The following is a 17,756-nucleotide window of genomic DNA, read 5'->3' as shown; positions in this document are numbered from 1 at the left end:
GCTGGGGATGTGGAGAATTCTGGACAGTCTAAACACACAGAAGGCCCTGAGAGGACCCCACATCCCTGCTGACCCACACACGTACCCTACCCAGTCATTTGGGGTGATCCACAGCCAGTCAGGTTCTGAAGCTTGGCTGTAGTCTCCCAATCACATGTGCCCGGCTAGCTCAGTCGGTAGAGCATGAGACTCTTAATCTCAGGGTCGTGGGTTCGAGCCCCACGTTGGGCGTCTTTTTGACAGGATCTCTAAGCAATTCCTGCCATTCTGTTTAGGAACAAAATGCACCAAAGGTGAAGTCACACAGCCTGTGACTTTGCACCGTGTCACCTGCCCAAGCTCTCATAAGCCCAAAGTGTCCACTCCTTACAGTGGATCTGCTAACTCACCAGATTCCTTGACTTCTTTAACCAAAGGAACCCTAGAAATAAGTCCATTAAAGATTTGAACCTGGCTTCTAGACCAAACCCACCCACCACACTTTTTCCTTTGGTTTATTTAGGGGAGCAAGCGAGCCAGCTACTATCATCTCTGCATCTGCAGGACAACATGTCCACGGTCATAAAAAGCTCAAGTTACACTAGGATGCTCCTTTGGGAGTCAGGGGAGAACCGAGTTCCATGTTCTCTCTACCAGGAGTGGCCCTGTAGTTCTGAGCAACCCAGACCACTGTTTGGAAGGATGAGGATGACAGCTGATGTGGGACTATCCATATCCGGTGAATGTGACAACAGTGTGTCCCTGGGATACAGCCGTTTATTAAAAGCAGGGCTCGTCCGGGATTTGAACCCGGGACCTCTCGCACCCTAAGCGAGAATCATACCCCTAGACCAACGAGCCACACGACAAGAACCTTATCCCCTCCTGCTGAGCTCAACGTGGCTCTGTCCTCCCTGGTCCGGGACTGTCCCTGTTGCCTCGTCCATGGATGGTTCCCTTTTCCCCATGAGTGTCATGAGTAGAAGGATTTGATTCCGTGGACAGGGGTAGGGTGGGGGTGGGTGGGACATGGGACGTCCCGCGTTGCCCCATGCTGAGGCTCCAAGTTGGCGCGTCCCAATGCAGGTTTTGGAGGGTTTGGCTCCTCCCCTCTCGTTCTCTGTACAAGGAAAACTGAGGCGATCAGCTCAGCAGAACGCCCCCAGGTCGCCTTCTGTCACCGGGCTGAGGCCTGGGCTGCAAAGCGAAGCTGGGAGCAGAGTTTGGATCCCGTCCTCGACATCGCCGGCTCCTAGACGCTTCCGGGACCACCTGGCTCCCCCAGCACCCACTGGAAACACCTGCCGAGGGGTTGCCAATCTCACAGCTGGTCCGGCCCGGAGAACCACCTCTGGAGTCCCAGACTCAAATCCCAGTGCAGACCGCAGCCAGGAAGAGGCCCCGGCGAAAGGTGGTGGTTTAAGTAGGGAGTAAAAGGATAAGGGAGGAAGTTGCTCAGAAAAGATGCACCAAGATGCTGTTGCCACTGGTGTGACCTGGGTCATGGTGCCTCCCTGTCCACTGAACACACACAAGACCCCTGACCTCAGGGTCCAAGCCTGTTCTGGCCACTCACATCCAGCGGGTCTGGGTCCACCACCCACTGCACCTGCCCCATGATCCATTCTCACAGGCCCAGGACCCACACCCGCACTGCCAGGGGTTCTGTTTCAGCCCTAAAGTGGTCAGAAAAAGCAAACGAGGCTCCTTGGGGATTTGATGCCAAATTTGATGCCAAAAAGCTCCATAGGGAGCTTCCTCTGCAGTGCCCACTTCCCGTTCCCTGGACAGATGACAGTCAGATCCCAGCTGCAGGCAGGACCTAGACTTGGGGCTCGCTGTAGAGGACAGCAGACCTAGGATGCCCAAGTGGGGAGGGGGTTGAGGCAGGTCGGAGGGAGGGGCACCCTGATACAAAGAGGAGCGGACCTGCTGGTGGAGGCAGTAGTGGTTTCCCATCAAGGAATGGGAGTCTTGAAAGGTTCTGTCTGTAGGGGAAGAAAGTGCTGGTTAGGGAGCCTGGTTACCCTGGTTGATGCCCACTAGGCATCAAAGGCCAGAGAGGCCTTTGAACTGGAGTTCTGTTCAGGAAACGCACTCACTAGGGGACTTGAGAGTCAGGAGGCATGAAAGGGGCACCGAGCATGCAAGACTCCAGGCTTAACCAGAGAAACCAGGGCAATTAAATCAGAGAAGGGGTTCACCAGCCCCCTGCCCCCTCTGCATGTGCTGGTCAGCTCTGGTCCTGTGGCAGCTTGCCTGGCAGGGGCTCTGTGCCTTAATACCCTGGGGAGGTCTGACTCTGGGCCTGGGATCAGAAAGCCTCCCAGACTGGGGGCCCTCAGATTCCAACCAAAGTCTCAGTCCCTTCCTGTATCAGCCATGTCTTTTCTGTATTCTGTTGTTTAGCTATCTGGAGCCTTGCTGACTCTGCAGCAGACGCCTCTCCCAAGGTTGGTCAATTCATTTTTTTTTTTAACATTTTAAAATTTTATTTTTGAATTTTTAATTAGAGGATAATTGATTTACAGTATTGTGTTGGTTTCTGCCATTCATCAACGTGAATCGGCCGTAAGTGAATATGTCCCCTCCCTCTTGAACCTTCCTCCTGGTCAATGGTGCTCGGTTTTGCAGTCCTGTCAGACACTTTGCGACTGCATGGACTGTAGTTCGCCAGGCTCCTCTGCCCATGGAAATTTTCCAGGCAAGAATATTGGAGTGGGTTCCCATTTCCTACTCCAGGGGGTCTTCCAGACCCATGGATCTGGTCAATTGTTCGAGATAGCAAGCAATTTCTGTGTCAGCAGGCATTTTTCAAAGATAAACCAACCAATCCAGGGTCCACAGCCGACGATCACCTGTTTTTATCAAACTCTCACCCTCTGGGCCACAATCCCCCTGCAGAATCACCTCAAGGCCAGGAGACAGACAACCAGGGACAGCACCTGTACCCCCGAGCCCACTGAACTTATTTCAGCCAGCCATTTCAGCCTGTCTTCCCTGCCTTCCCTGTTTCACCTTCCCTGAAACCACGAGAAAGTCTCTTGCCTTCATTTTCTTCTCCCTTCCGACGCTGGTGCGTCCCGTCCCTCCTCCCCACACGGAGCCGTGCCACCTCCTCTTGGAAACTGTAATAAGCCCTCTTCTCAGTGGCTGGACCAGTTGGCCTCAGAAAATAATAATAAAACCTATGAAAACACCGCGGTTCTTCTAGGGGGAGAGGAGACCCCGTGTCTGGAGCACGGCCCCCTGGACCCCGTGGAGACTAGTGGTCTGCGGCCCCACGCGCAGTCTCCTCTGCCTTTCCTTCCTTCCCTGGGTCGTGGAAGACCCTTTGGGCAGCCCCTCAAATAGGAAAGACATTGAAACGTGGGCTTGTCCTTTACTTGGGTCATAAAATTTGAGTTTATTACCCAGAGTATAAACACACGCAGCAAGTCACATCATCGCCCAGGCCGATCATCACCCAGCCCAGTGGCCGTCTGGCCTCCCGAGAGCCGAGACTGAGCCACCTCGGTCTCCTCCCCCAGGGCCAGGCCCAAGGCTCGAGGAGGCCGCCGCCCCTGCTGCGACCCAGCGCAGTGACGGCCGCTTGGCAGAACAGAACCGAGCGCGGACGATCGGATCGCGGCCGGCGGGAACGATTCCGTTGCTCAGGACTCCGCAGAGATCCGGAGTCTTCAAACCGAAAACTAGCCGATGTCTGAGGGGGCGGGAAAAAAAAAACAAAAAAAAAAACAAAACTGGGCTCGTCCGGGATTTGAACCCGGGACCTCTCGCACCCAAAGCGAGAATCATACCCCTAGACCAACGAGCCGGTGCTGTAGCGACTTCTGGTGTCTGTCCTTGGAGGCCTGAGACCGCGGCTCCGCCTTCGGATCCCAGGCTGAGAATCGCAGCCAGATCCTGGGGATGGTTTCGGTTTCGATTGGAGAAGGAGAGGAGGCGGCGCAGCGCGGCCGAACCTCCGGGTGAGGGGGCTCCCGCGCGCTTGGGCCCCCGGGCTGCGGAGCCAGAACTCCGCCCCTCCTCGCTGGCTTGCAGGAAGGCCACCCAGTCCGCAGCAGCTAGAGGAGGGGGCAGGTGACAAGGAGCAGGGGGCAGAGACCGTGCGGCCGGGCGAATGTGGTCTCTCATGGTGGACCCCAGGGCAGAAATTTCACCCAACATGCGACACAAGGAGAATGAGACTCGGTCACCTCCCAGCCGGCCGGTCCCGGGTGACCCTCGAGCTTCTCCGGGTCCTTCCTGGTCTGGGCTCGGCTGCAGGAAACCCTCACGAATCTGTAACCTGATGTAGGGGTCCGAACTGGGGGGTGGTGCTCACTTCTCCCGGAAGGGCAGCTGCTCCAAATTTTTGCACAAGCAAGGGGTCCACATCCCCCCACCCCACCCCCACCCTCCAGGGAGGGAAGGTCTCCCGGCTTGTCCCGGCGGCGAGGCCATCAAGCCTTCCTGATCGGCTTAATGCTACCTCTCCTGAAAGGGGTTGAGAGTTTGAAAATGAGAAATCGTCTGTGATTGGAACCCGGCACCTCCCACACCCTAACCGAGGGAGACGGTGTGCGCGGGATTCAGAGCGTGTGCCTACCAGTTTTAGGTTCAGCGAAGTTCAGGAGAATTGTAGCTTCCTCTTTGCATCAGCCCGGCTAGCTCAGTCGGTAGAGCATGAGACTCTTAATCTCAGGGTCGTGGGTTCGAGCCCCACGTTGGGCGCAGCTTTTGCCCCTAGGGTATTACAGCTAAACAAAGGTGATTTTAGAGAGCAGGAAGGTCCGTATAAACTAATCCTCTTTCCACGGGGCCTACTTCCTGAGTTCGAAGTTGCCAGACCAGGGAGACTGGCACGCTGAGTCTCAGCATAGCATCTTGTTTCATTATTTGTGTTTTGGAATTTAAAAGTTTGATACACAGTGATCCTTTTCTAGGAACTTAAAAAAAAATTATTTGGCTGCAGTAGGTCTTAGTTACCGCACGTGGGATCTTCCTCTAGGAATTTTTTTCAAATTCCTGAGATCCTGGCAAGGCCAAGAATTGTCCCCCAAACTAGGACTTGAACCCACTTTCTTATGAGATCAGTCTCAGTTCTACATACTGAACGACAGCAACAAGAGGAGACTTGGAGATGGATTTTCAGCTAACTCTGGCCCTGCGTGGGGACCTATGTGGTGCTCCGTCTGTATCCAGGGGTGAGCCCCAGCCAGGAGCCCCACCCCCCGCCCCGTGTGTCCCCACTTGCATCCCCTGCGGCTTTCCTCCCTCCTGGCAGAGATGAGCAGGGAAGGGAGACCCTCATCTGGTCATCCATTCCTGTCCCAGCCCCTCTCCCCTTTCTAAAGTAGAAAGCAAGCTGGCAGTCGTGGGATACCTCAGATAGAGGTGAGGTCCCCCACTTCCCAAGAAGCAGCAGTGAGGGAAATGTGAGTTCCTTTCTGAGAGTGAGACAGGACAGCTGGAAAGTTTAGCAATGCCACTCCTGAGGCTCTCAGGATGTTGGGTCATCTGGGGATCCAGGTTCCAATGTGGGGGTAAGAGGGGGGCAGGAGAGGGCTTGGGGAGGTGCCTGCCAGGTCATGTCTTTCTTGGTGGCTGGATTGGGGTACCCTATTCATCCAAAAGAGAGGGACCCGACTATACTTATCAGAGTTCTGTTATAGTCTGTCTTTCTGGGGGAAGTTAGGGACAGATTATGATTGATTGTAAAGAACTGGCTCCCACAATGAAGCCAGAGAGATAAATTTAAGAACTAGCCCATTTGTCTATCCTGCGTCCTCCTCTCCCTTATAGATGCCTCCTCAGAGTGTTGCCTTCTCGAACTGATTACACAAAAATCCCTGTCTCAGCTTTTCTAGGAAATATGTCCTAAAATGGTTGGAAACACTCTAAGAATGAGATTGTTACGGAACCAAACTTGTGTCGGCTCAGCCTCGTGCAGTGAATCCAATCTACTGATGCTGAGTCATGGTGAAGGAGTTTATTACAGACTCTGAGCAAGAAGTCCAGGCAGCTAGTGCTCAGAAGGTTCAAACTCCAGAGATGGCTTTCAGGGAAAGGTTTTAAAGACAAGGTGAGGGATGGGAGTTGTGGGGTGTGTGTTCAGTTCATGAACATTGTGGGGAACTAAGATCCCACACGCCGAGCCGGACACCCATCACTTCACAAAATTACCTTTTGTGTATGTGTGTATGTGTTGAGAACACTTAAGTTCTACATTTAACAATTTCAGGTATACAATAGGGTATTATTAACTACAGTTGCCATGCCGTACATTAGATCTCCCCAACTTATTCATCTTATAATTAAAACTTTGTATCCTTTTAACGACCTCTTCCCATTACTCCCACCCTCCCCCCACCAACAAATGGGTTTATTGACTGCTTCCTGGGCTCTGGTTCAGTAATGAATTTGGACTTGAGCTCCTTGCCAGTGGGAAATGGTATACTGGTAACTCCTGACATGGAGCAGCACCTGAGCAAGCCGCCTATCACTTGGTTGATTACGATGAAGTGCCGACAGAAGCGGGTGCCCTGGGGGACCCCGTGGTTGCTGCACTTGACTGTTGCAGCAGTAGAGGTGACCACAAGGACTGTGACATGAGAAGGACTCCCCTGGGTGCGCCTGTTTGTTTGAAGAAAGAAAATGACAAGATCAGGCCTTTAAACTTTCAGCCTAAGTCATGCCCAGAGATCCAGGGATATTTTCTGTCTGCCATAAAATAATCATATAGCTGCAAAGCTGACAATGCTGAAAATCAAACACATAACTGAATGATGTATATTGTGGGATGACACTGTAAGTTGAGTTCACAGCCTCGAGAGATCTTTTCTGTGAAAGACATGGCATTGATTATGAAGGAGTGGAGCCAAAGCCTGGGGAAGTTTAGGTCGTCTTGGACCAAGTTGAGATCTTGAACCCCTGAGTCACTTGGAGTCTCCCTTGCCAGTGAAAGCAGACTGTTCTCTGATATCTGGGGAGAGTAGCCTTCCTGTGTTTGAATATCCCATAATAATTGCACCTGGAGCGGTTGTCTTGCAAGGGGAGGAGAGTTCTCCTCAAAGCCCACACCAGCCAGCCTTGCTACCCTCTAACACTGGTTGTCCCATAACTACAGTTAGATCAGCACACTGAAGGAGCAAGTACAAAGGCTGGCCTGGGAGGAACTCATTCATATGCCAAAAGAATTATGCCAGCAGAAAACTAGGGAATGTGTGTGGGAATGGATCTGAGGATGTTAGAATTAAGAGGATGGGATGGGATTTTTGGATCTAGTGAAGTTATTACTCTGGTCACACTTCCCAGCAAGCCTGTGTTTATTTCTTAATTTTATTTAGCAGACAGATCTTTTATTAAATGGCAGAGGATAATACACTCCTGAAACGTGGGAGCAGGCTGACTGCAAAGGAGTGGCTAAAACCTGTGTTTAAATGCTATTCATGCAGCTGAATGTTTCTTGGTTGGCTGGCTAAGCACTGAACTCAGTGGTGGCCTATGTTTAAGGGGATTAAGATTCAAGCATGTCCCTGGCATCATGTAAAGAAATGAACTCAGACTCTGCAAGATAGAAATGCTGCAGTGAGTCTGTCATATTTGATGAGCACACCCACCACCCCACTGAGAGTGCCCCGAGGACACTCCCTTTCATAAGGCAGGGAGAGACGTCAGTGAGGGAAACACTGGCAGCTGGATTGCTCTGTGGTCACTGTTCTCTGCGGGCCACATATGATGGTGGGAGATGCTGCACTGAGATGAAATTCCTGATTGGAGAAGGGATGACGGGACCCCAGGTGCCTGGGAAAGTAGGAGAAGTAAGCCCAGAGCTGGAGGATCAGAAGAGTCTCATTCAGGGTTTTTAAAAGGAAAAGAGAACTATGTGCATATATACTATATATATAGTTGCTTCAGTTATGTGATGCTATGGACCTCCATGGGATTCTCCAGGCAAGAATACTGGAGTGGGTTGCCATTCCTGTCTCCAGGGGATCTTCCCAACCTAGGGATCGAATCTGTATTTCCTGTAGCTTCTGCATTGCAGGCAGATTCTTTACTACTGAGTCGCTGGGGAAGCCCATGAGATATATCAATTCAGTTCAGCCGCTCAGTCGTGTCCAACACTTTGCGACCCCATGGACTGCAGCACACTAGGCTTCCTTATCCATCATCATCTCCTGGAGCTTGCTCAAACTCATGTCCATCAAGTTGGTGATGCCATCCAACGATCTCATCCTCTGTCATCCCCTTCTCCTCCTGTCTTCAGTCTTACCCAGCATCAGGGTCTTTTCCAATGAGTTAGTTCTTTGTATCAGGTGGCCAAAGTATTGGAGCTTCAGCTTCAGCATCAGTCCTTCCAATGAATATTCAGGATTGATTTCCTTTAGGATGGACTGGTTTGATCTCCTTGCAGTCCAAGGGACTCTCAAGAGTCTTCTCCAACACCACAGTTCAAAAGCATCAGTTCTTCAGTGCTCAGCTTTCTTTATGGTCCAACTCTCACATCCATAAATGACTACTGGAAAAACCATAGCTTTGACTAGATGGACCTTTGACGGCAAAGTAATATCTCTGCATATACACATATGACAAAGCCTCAGCGATCATTTCCTCTGTGGGTATGTAGTAGAAGAGGTTTCTAATTTTACTCTCCACCATGCCCTGAAGTTTGGGAGATTACTACCTTGAGGATGAACGCATAGATTGCATGGATTAAAAAAAGAGAAAACTTCATTATGGACTATTTCAAGCAAGAACTAAAGCAGAGAAAAATAATATAATGTGTTCAGTTAAGACATCACCTCATAGAAAAACTTGTTTTGTGTATACCTCGATCCAGTCCATTATCTTTTTTTCCACCTTTACTGAGATACAACTGACAAATAAAAATGATGTATATTGAAGGTATATAATGACGGTTTGATATATACATTTACATTGTAAAATATTTACCACAGTGAAGTTACTCAACACATCCATCACCTCACATATTACCTGATGTGTGTGATAAAAATGCTTAAGATCTCTCTTAGCAAATGTCATGTATACAGTACAATACTATTAATTGTAGTCACTTCCCAGCCCACTATTTTAAAGCACATTGGCTGTCACATAATTTAATCTCTAAATAACTGACTAGGTTTATAAAAAATAAAGACTTTAAAAAAATATAAGTAACCATAATGCAATTAATACATCTAGAAAAATGAATATTTCTATATCAAGTAGAATGGATGGTTGTTAAAACAACGTAAAGAATGCAAGCCCTCCTTTGACATCTGAAAACGTGCATGTCTTTATGGGAAAATTAAAGCTTGCTAGACTTCAGTTCAGGGTGACGGCTGGTTGAGTAGCCCCCCGGGGGGCGCTTAATTTCCGATTCGGGTAAGTAGACAGCCGACTTCTTTTAACTTTTCCCCCCTCCTCTAGAAGGTTTAAAATACAACCCTTTCTACCCCGGGTGGGACTCGAACCCACAATCCCTGGCTTAGGAGGCCAATGCCTTATCCATTAGGCCACCGGGGCTGACGAAAGGCTTTGTTCGACAGTCTTAGACCAGTCTCTCTAGTACCTCCCAGCGGTTCCGTACAGCGTCCCCGCTCCAGTTTGGCCTGATTTTGGTCCTCCTAACAACCGTATGCTACTGGTACATCCGCTCAGATCCTGCGCGCCCCCGAGCATCGCGGGACCCCGGGGAGACCGCGCATGCGCGAAGGAAGCTGCTCAAAGACCTAGGGTAGCAGTTAGCTCCGCTGTCTTGACTGGGATACTATCCTCGCTTAGGGTGCAGAAAGTCTGGGCATCAAATCCCGGACGAGCTCTTTCCCCCTTCTTTTAGGAGAATCTACGTCCCGTGAGAACTAGCATCAAGAAGGAGTTCGCTAAGGCAAAATGTGGGCTTGAAGGGGAGAGAGGGAACAGCCGGGAGCTTGGGAAAAGCGTCGGTCATGACCTTCATCCTTCTCCCCACCTTGCCTCTTAGACCGAGAGTGTTTCATAGTCCCAAGTCTAGGCGGTTTTTAGCAGAGCCCAGTGGCCTTAGGTCTTGGTCCTAAGGACCCTCCGTGATGGCTCTGTTATGGCCAGCTAGCTCAGTGTGTAGAGTGTGGAACTGTAATATCAGAGAGCCCGGCGTTTACTCTCCTATCAGAAGATGGGCATTCTTTCCCCTCTCGAAGATATTTGACATTGTGGTTACCAGAAGTGGGGTCGGGGGAGGCGCGAGCTGAATTAGATGAAGGTAGTCAAAAGGTACAAACTTCCAGCAAAAAGAAGTACCAGAGACGCAGTATACAACATACTAAAGACAATTAACACTGCTGTGTTAGAACAGCTCATCTTTAGAGTTAAGAGAGTAAATCCCGAATTCTCATCACAAGGATGATGAATGGTCACTAAACCATGATTGTGATAATGATTGTGATGTATGTAAATTGAATCATTATGTTGTACACCTTAAACTTATACAGGGCTGTATGTCAATTACATCTCAGTAAAAGTGCGGGAAATAATTAAAATGTTTATCTTAGTGAAACTTCTCTTTTGTTTATGAGTCCTTAGCAAACCACTGAAACATCACGAAACTGAAAAAGGAGACAGTGACACTCCCCATGACCTCAAGATTACCTGCACCCTCCACTGGGTACAGGCTCATCTGCCATTCCCCCAGCGTCTTCCCTGGGGGGAGAAGGTCCCATCGCCTTGGTCATTCCACTTAGCCAGAAATTCCTTGGCGAGAACTTGGTTCTGCAGGGACAGTCATTTTTTCTGGGTAAAATGTTGGCTCAATCCTGGGCATATTCTTTACATTTAAATTTTAAATATACATTCACACTAATCATTTAAGGGTATATTCACTGCAAGAAATCGAAATAATCTATTTAATTTTAAAACATTTTTTAGTGTTTAGATATATGCATAACATTAAATTTGCCATTTTGACCATTTTTAGTGTACATTTTAGTGGCATCAGTTACATTTACAGTATTGCGCAACCATCATCATTACTATTTCCAAAACTTTTTCATCACAATACTCTTTTGTATTTTTCTTTCTTTCTTTTATATTTTTAAATGCCCCTGACCCGTTGAGGGTGGGCCACCCCGCAGAAGTCCAACCCCTCATCTGTCGCAGTTCTAGTCATCTGAACTATATTCATGCAGCCAGTCGCCCCTGGGCTCCTGGGACTCCTGGCCGGGGTTCCAGGGTCAGCAGTCCGCCCGGGTTTGATCAGCGTAGGTCTCCCCACAGTGCCCAAGGGTTCACCCTGGGTCCCGAGCCCCTTAGCATCAGGGATGCATCTGAGGGGCAGGAGGGAGTGTGGCTGACAGCCAGAGGGTCCTAGGCTTGCGTAAGGAGCAGTTGGGAGACACGGAAAATTTTAAATCTAAGGAAGAAAACTGAACCCTGCAACGACCACGAAGGGACTCGAACCCTCAATCTTCTGATCCGGAATCAGACGCCTTATCCATTAGGCCACGCGGCCTTGCGCAGAACAGTCTCTCAGCTTTTCTCATAAACCTTTTTGCAAGCGCCTGCGCAGTGCCGCCCCCGAATGAGCATGCGCACACTGGTCTGGCGCCCTGCCCCCCGGGACTCCTGGTGAGCCGGGCTCTGAGCCCGCAGCTGAGCAGCGCAACTGAGCGCCGCTGAGGTGGCCATGCAACTCAGAGTTCGAGGCCGCGTGAAGCTGCCCAAGCCCCTCCTGTCCCGAGAATTCCTGATCTCTTCTCCCACGAGCCCCAGGCCCACGCTGGGGCGGGGCTGCCCGCTGCTCCCGCAGCCCCTTTGCTTCCCCTATCGCAGCACCACTAAACCTGCCATCCGACCCCGTCCGCGGCCCCAGCGTGTGGTGCGGGTGGGGTGGGGGTGCTGGGAGAGTGCTGTGGACCCTGGGCTGTCCCTTCCCAGGTCATCCAGCGCCGCCTAGCCCACGTGGGGGTTTCTTAGTCCTCCCCTTCTTCCCTCGATGGGCCCGGCCTCCGAAGTGCCCGGCGCTCCATACATCATCTCGCTTATTGTCCTAGTTCCCTGCATGCGAGCGCTCTTCACGTGTCCAGCGATCACCACGTTTATTCCATGCCAGCCGAGCTTCCTGTGCTATCGCGCCGTTTTTGGGAGAGGAAACCGAGCGATGGACGGGGTTACTGGTGGTGCTGGTGTGCGGCCCCCCACTGTCAGCACCCCTGGGTGGCCGCGGGGGTGGTCAGACCTGCAGGCAGAGCCGGCGCCTCAGGGAGCTGCGGATCTCCAGACAGGCCTTGCGGCGCTCATCACAGTCGGGACCCAGCACGTCCAGCTCACACACCTGCCGATTGACCTGTGTGGATCACACTCAGCCTGTGCCTGGGACGGCCAGGTTGCCCACGCCCGCGCCCAGCCTGGCACCCAGTGTATTGCGAGGCCTGAAGTTTCAAGTGCTGCCTTGACATCTTTGGGGCTCACAGGCCCCTGCGGTTTCCCCTGCTCTTGTCAGATGTGCCTCCCACCCATCAGGGAAGGCCCCCCTTGCGGCTAGTTCCCCCACCAACCAGACCAGATACACTCCACCCCCGCTATCGTCCTGAAGGGCTTCAGTTCCCTGCCAACATGTGAAATTATTGCAACAAGTACCCCATGTCCTGTGTCTACAAGGCCTGAGTCTATAGCCCCTGTTGCTTCTCTCTGCTCCCCAAGGCAACCCTGAGTGGCCTGCATGGCCTGAGGTGTCCTAGCCCCCAGCTGTGAGCATATGTGGCTAATAACTGCTGGCCGTGTCTCTGTCTGGTGTCAGGTGTTCTGTGTTCAACATCTCATGTTTCTGAGGGCAAAGGAATTCCTCCCTCAGCAAAAGGATGATAGGAGGTGATCAGAACACCGGAGTTGAGAAGAAGATTGAATCCAGCCCCTCTCCCCAAGCTACCCTCCCTACCCTGCAACTCACCTCAGTCATCAGCTCCAGGAGGTCTGCCTTGGGGTCGGCTCTGAGGACCTCCACCAGCGTCTGGATAAAGTCTGAGCCCTTCTCATCCCGATAGGCTACACAGCCTAGGTCAGGGGACCAGGGCCAGAAGGTCACAACTGGTCCCCTCCCAGTTGCCTTCCAGTCCCCAGGGGCCTATTGTCAGTGGAAGTGGGGGCAAGTACACAAGACCCCAGGGCTTGGGGTATGGAGCAGCACCTTCTTGCTTCTGGATCAAGTTGTTGCTTAATGTTTGTGGAGTGGATATACCATGGATTCAATGTGGAACAAACATTCACTGTGAACCCACTACGTGCCAGGCCCTGAGGAAGACAGAACTGTCCTGCCCGCATGGACCTTACAACCTAGAGGAGAGGAGTCAAGTCGAGTGCTTAGCAGAGCCAGCCCTCGGTTTGTGCGCTCCATGTTACTATTGTCACAAATAATAAATATGGAAGGAAGATGGCTTAACTGCAATGTGGCTGCACCCCAACAGCCAAGCCCCAGATGTCCCTAACGCCACTTCAGATCTCTGGCCAGGAGGTTGGGCTCTGTGTAACTGGGTTTCATGATGACCTTACCTTCAGCGGCTGCATAGACCATCAGCACATCTGCTTGGTTAGGGCTCCCTGGAGTGGGGCCCCTGGAGGAGTTGCCTGCAAGAGGGAGCAACGCCTTTTACCCAGCATCCTGGGACTCCATCTGCCCCGAGGGCCCCCTCAAGTCTGGCTCAAGGGCATACAAGGCAGTAGAAAGAGGGCAGGGCAGAAAAGACAGATCTGATTTCAAATCTCAGCCCTGCCACTTACCAGCTATGTGACCTGAGAAGAGCTATTTTCCCTTCCTGTCTCCAGGGCTGTTTCGGGCTCAAGTAGGGGAAAAAACTCTCAATTTTCAAAGGTCCTTACCCTTTAGGAAGGTTTCCCTTTCTGTCCTCTTGGCAAAGAGAGGAGGGAGGTGGCAGCAGGATCCCAGCTCAGAGCCCCAGAAATGCCCTCCTGGCAGCTTCCCCACCAGCCCTATCCAAGCCCTCAGGTAGGCAGACCCACCTTGCTCATCAGCACAGACATGGAGGACATCGGCCTGGGAGGGGGTGGCTGGAGGTGCCCGCAGCCAGCGTCTGAACCAGGGGAGAGCTGCAGGTCCCACTCCCGCATCCCTGTGCCCTGGGGACGGAGGGGACAGTTGGGTCCTTTCACTCCGAAGACACCCCGGGGTGCTTCCAGGGCCCCAGCCCCCACCCCCCAGAGCTTCTGGGCCGGCCTGCCAGGCTGGAAATACTCAGAGCACTGACTGACACGTGTTGAGGGTGAAGGCTCAGGCTCACGGACATGACCTCTAGGAGAGGCTGGGAGGCGGGCAGGAGAAGGGCAGTGCTCAGGCTTTCTGGAGGAGGTGAACAGCAAGTCCTGGGAGGCTGAGCGCAGGATGAGGAGAGGTAGGGCAGTAGGAGGCGGGCCTCCAGGGTGGGCCGGGGGCCTGCTCACCCCCACGGCAAGCCTGAAGCAGGAAGATCTTGGGGCGGCCCTGCAGTGCCCCACAGCAGCTCAGCTCCTGCACAAGCGCCTCCAGATGCCCCTCTTGCCCGTCAGCCCCCAGAAGCTGCCCCTGAGGGCCCCCGTGGGCCATGAGGGCCACAAGGGCACAGCTCACGGGGCCCCTGTGGGCGTCCAGCCACTTCCGGAACTGGGCCATCTCCTCCTGGAAAGCCTGGGGACGGGATGAGATTGGGCCTGAGCCAGTGTCACGGCCTCCCTAGTACCTGGCTCCCCGCCTCTGGGTGGTTTCTGTAGTCCTCAGCCCACACTACCTCCCACCTCCTGCCAGCCTCAGGCCGGGGGGGAGCAAGACCTTTTTCTAACCAACCCCCCTTGCTGCAAAGCCTATCACGGACTCATTGGAGGAGATGTGGGTCCAGCTTCTTGCAGCTGGTTCTCGGATCGCCACGGAGAAGTTGCACCAAAAAGTTAAGAGCCATGAGGGGAGAGCAGTGAGCTGACAGCTGTCTGGGAAGGAACCAGAGACCCTCCCAGGAAAAGCCTGAGGGTCCAGCTAGAGCCTTGAGCAGGGGCCAGCGTGGGAGGCGGCAGGGGCCGAAGAGACTGGACTTCCAGGGGCTAGGGAAGGGGGTTCGCAAAGATGCGTGCATACAAGAGGGAGGATGGGGGTGCGTTTCCTGCCCATGGTTGGTACGAGGCCCAGGAGAGAGTCCCCAGGGCCCCGTGGGGGCACCCTTCCTCCAGTGGGTCTGGGCTCCCCTCACCTGGGCTGCAGGGTCTGTCCGCAGGGCAGTCTCGAAGCCCAGGGCCTGGCACAGGCCCCCCAGTGCCTCCACATCATGCTGGGCCCCCAGCCGGCCCTGGGTCACAGCCAGCAGGAGGGCGGCCCTGGCCCCGGACAGGTCATACTGAGCGCTGGGGCCGGGCTCTGGCTGCAAACAGGACTAAGTGGGTTCAACGCAGTTGGAGGACCTCCCGGCTCCTTGTCCCCGCCCAGGTCTCCCCACGCCTCCATCGCACTCAAAACTGCTGCCATGTGGTTGGACCCCCGCCCTGCCCCCTCACCTCAGGCCCCCAGGGCTCCTCATTCCCTAGGCACAGTGCCCCCCGCAAGGAGCTCCGAAGCACCGGGCAGTAGGCAGCCCCTGCCGACTCTTGAGCTGTCCTGGAGAAGACCTAGGGGCAGAGGACTCTTCAGGCGGCCGCTCTGTGGGGGTGGGCTATGGGGGCGCCCTGGCTCCAGGGCACAGCTTGGCCAGGCTCTTTGGGATTCCCTGCCAGAATGGAGGGAGGAGGAGACATGAAAGAAAGGGAAGGCTCGAGGGAGGTCCTAGTCAAGCTCAGGGTCACAGAATTCCAGAACGTTGGTGGCCGCAGGGAGACAGTGGCTGAGCCATTAGCCACTCTGCCCCCTGGCCCAGCACAGAGGCAGAGTGCTCCCAGAGCGGGTCAGGGCCCATCCGGGAAGGCCCATGGGGTGGGCACCACCTAGGGAGAACTGTGGAGCAGAGCTGGGGCCCACCCTCACCTCTGGGGTCAGCCAATGACCACCTACTGCCCAGTGAGAACTTAGGGCCTCAAGACCAGACCTGATCCCCAGGGACCCACAGGTCTGATGGGACCGTCACAGCCAGGTGAGCATGAACAGGGGTGGATGGGAATTCAAGCATCCGCCCTTGGGTGATGAGGGGCACAGCCGACGCATGGAGGGTCTGTGCCAGGCTGGGATGACCGGGGGTGGGTGGGGGCGGGACTCCAAGCAGAGGGAGCAGCCTGGGCACAGGCACGGAGCAGAGCAGATGCTGGAAAACCTGGGGTGCCCTTAGTGGGTTAGGACAGGCATGGGAGGAGGTGGGAGGCGAGGCTTAGAGGCTGTGTGTAGACAACAAGCCTTATTGTGGCATGAATGGGGGGTAATGGGTTCAGGTGGGGATGAGACCAGACCTGGGCCAGGGTCACGGCCTCCCCAGTTCCTGGCGGCCCTCCCTCTGGGTGGTTTCTCTGGCCCCCTAGAGAACACATCGGCGCCGTCGTCCCCCCTTCCAGGAAGCCCCTCCTGGGCCTTCACCTCTGTTAGCAGCTGCAACAGTGACCAGTGAGGATGGCGGCCGCAGAGCTCGCCCAGGCTGGCGAGGAAGGCCCCAGGCTCAGGGACAGCTGGGTGGAGAAGCAGCAGTACACGGGCCTGGAGGGAAGGTCTCGGCCCTCTTGCCCACCCCCACCCCCACTCTGTCCGGCCCCCACCAGGAGCCCCGGCCGGCCCGCTCACCCCCGGGAGCACTGGAGAGCAGCAGGAAGACCTTGGGGCGGCCCCACAGGGCCTTGCAGCGGCTCAGCTCCCGGAACAACTGCTGCGACTGCCTCAGCTGCCGGCGGGGGGCCACCAAGGCCACAAAAGCACAGCCCACCGGGCCCCCATGGGCATCCAGCCGCTCCCGGAACCTCGTCAGCTCCCAACGGAAGCCCTGGGGCAGAAGTGAGTGCCAGCCTGAGTGCAGGGAGGCCCCCGGTGGGGCTGAGGGCAGAGGTCGGGGGCGGGGGGCAGGGGAGGGCTCACCTGGATGGAGGACTCCTGCCTCTGGCAGCTCTCAAAGCCCAGGGTCTGGAACACGCCCTCCAGGAGAGCGACCGTAGAGGCTGACACCTCAGGGCTGCAGAGGGCCAGGGCCACCCTTGGGCCCTTCACGCTGTACTTACCCTGGGAAGGCAAGGCCAGAATTGGGCCGGGGTAGGGTTCAACTGGGAGCCAGCGATGGGCTAGGCCAGCCAGCACCTACCTTTCTTCCCAGGCTCTCCCGAGCATCAGCCACCTGCGAGGCCACCTGCAGCATCCCAGCCACCAAGAAAGCCATGGGGGTGACGTGGGGGCTTCCTTCAAACAGCTCCAGTGCCAATGCTCTGGATCCCAAGGCCCGGCCTCTCTCCGAGTCTTATCCCATCAGCTCTGTTTATGAGCGGAGCTGGACTCTGACCCCTGCCCTGGAACCCTGGGTCCTGGACACCCCCAGGCCCTGCTGTTCCCTGGCTCCCATGGGCTACTTCCTGCCTGGCACTAACACACCCCCACCTGCGCCAGGAGCCTGTGCCCAGTCTATTCTTAGCTTCTGGCCCACCTGCTATCTGATCTCGTTACACTCTGGTGTCTCCCTTCTGAGCCGCCTCCAGCACCGAAAATATTCATTCCCTGCCCCCGCCACCCCCCACCCCTACTCACTCATTCAGGGCACGTATGGGAGCCTGCCCACACAGCAACTGCCAGCCTGGGGGCATGGGGAGCAGTGAAGGGCACCGCCCCAGAGACAGGAACCCCTGGCTGAACCCTGCTCTCCAGGGAGAGCCCCGTGGCTTCA

General features: G+C 54.4%; 1 protein-coding gene and 6 non-coding genes across 8 annotated transcripts; 2 read left to right on the top strand and 5 right to left on the bottom strand.

Moving 5' to 3' along the window:
• The first annotated feature begins 158 nt into the window (after positions 1 to 158).
• Positions 159 to 231, top strand: TRNAK-CUU. The gene has a single exon. It is a non-coding gene; the product is annotated as a tRNA-Lys (tRNA).
• A 537-nt stretch (positions 232 to 768) lies between these two features.
• On the bottom strand, positions 769 to 840 carry TRNAP-AGG. Its single transcript has one exon. It is a non-coding gene; the product is annotated as a tRNA-Pro (tRNA).
• Positions 841 to 3,724: 2,884 nt separating this feature from the next.
• TRNAP-UGG lies at positions 3,725 to 3,796 on the bottom strand. Its single transcript has one exon. It is a non-coding gene; the product is annotated as a tRNA-Pro (tRNA).
• Positions 3,797 to 4,622: 826 nt separating this feature from the next.
• On the top strand, positions 4,623 to 4,695 carry TRNAK-CUU. The gene has a single exon. It is a non-coding gene; the product is annotated as a tRNA-Lys (tRNA).
• Positions 4,696 to 9,419: 4,724 nt separating this feature from the next.
• Positions 9,420 to 9,492, bottom strand: TRNAR-CCU. Its single transcript has one exon. It is a non-coding gene; the product is annotated as a tRNA-Arg (tRNA).
• A 1,384-nt stretch (positions 9,493 to 10,876) lies between these two features.
• On the bottom strand, positions 10,877 to 17,559 carry LOC122701309 (caspase-14-like). 2 transcript variants are annotated; one of them, XM_043914116.1, is made up of 11 exons: positions 17,184 to 17,559; positions 16,964 to 17,104; positions 16,676 to 16,871; positions 16,475 to 16,563; positions 15,472 to 15,582; positions 15,171 to 15,338; positions 14,395 to 14,617; positions 13,957 to 14,073; positions 13,489 to 13,563; positions 12,890 to 12,993; positions 10,877 to 12,286 (listed from the first exon to the last, which is right to left on the bottom strand). In XM_043914116.1, exons 1-11 carry the CDS (start codon positions 17,256 to 17,258, stop codon positions 12,173 to 12,175), a joined length of 1,413 nt encoding a protein of 470 aa, XP_043770051.1. In that variant the 5' UTR covers positions 17,259 to 17,559; the 3' UTR covers positions 10,877 to 12,172. The 2 variants fall into 2 exon arrangements, with proteins under 2 accessions (XP_043770051.1, XP_043770053.1); XM_043914118.1 differs by having other exon boundaries at positions 10,877 to 12,274.
• Positions 11,380 to 11,452, bottom strand: TRNAR-CCG. Its single transcript has one exon. It is a non-coding gene; the product is annotated as a tRNA-Arg (tRNA).
• Positions 17,560 to 17,756: the final 197 nt, after the last annotated feature.

Source organism: Cervus elaphus, chromosome 10 (assembly GCF_910594005.1).
Source record: "Cervus elaphus chromosome 10, mCerEla1.1, whole genome shotgun sequence".
Taxonomy (NCBI): domain Eukaryota; kingdom Metazoa; phylum Chordata; class Mammalia; order Artiodactyla; family Cervidae; genus Cervus; species Cervus elaphus.
The sequence above is the reverse complement of the archived record's forward strand: the minus strand, read 5'-3'. Positions and strand labels throughout refer to the sequence as shown.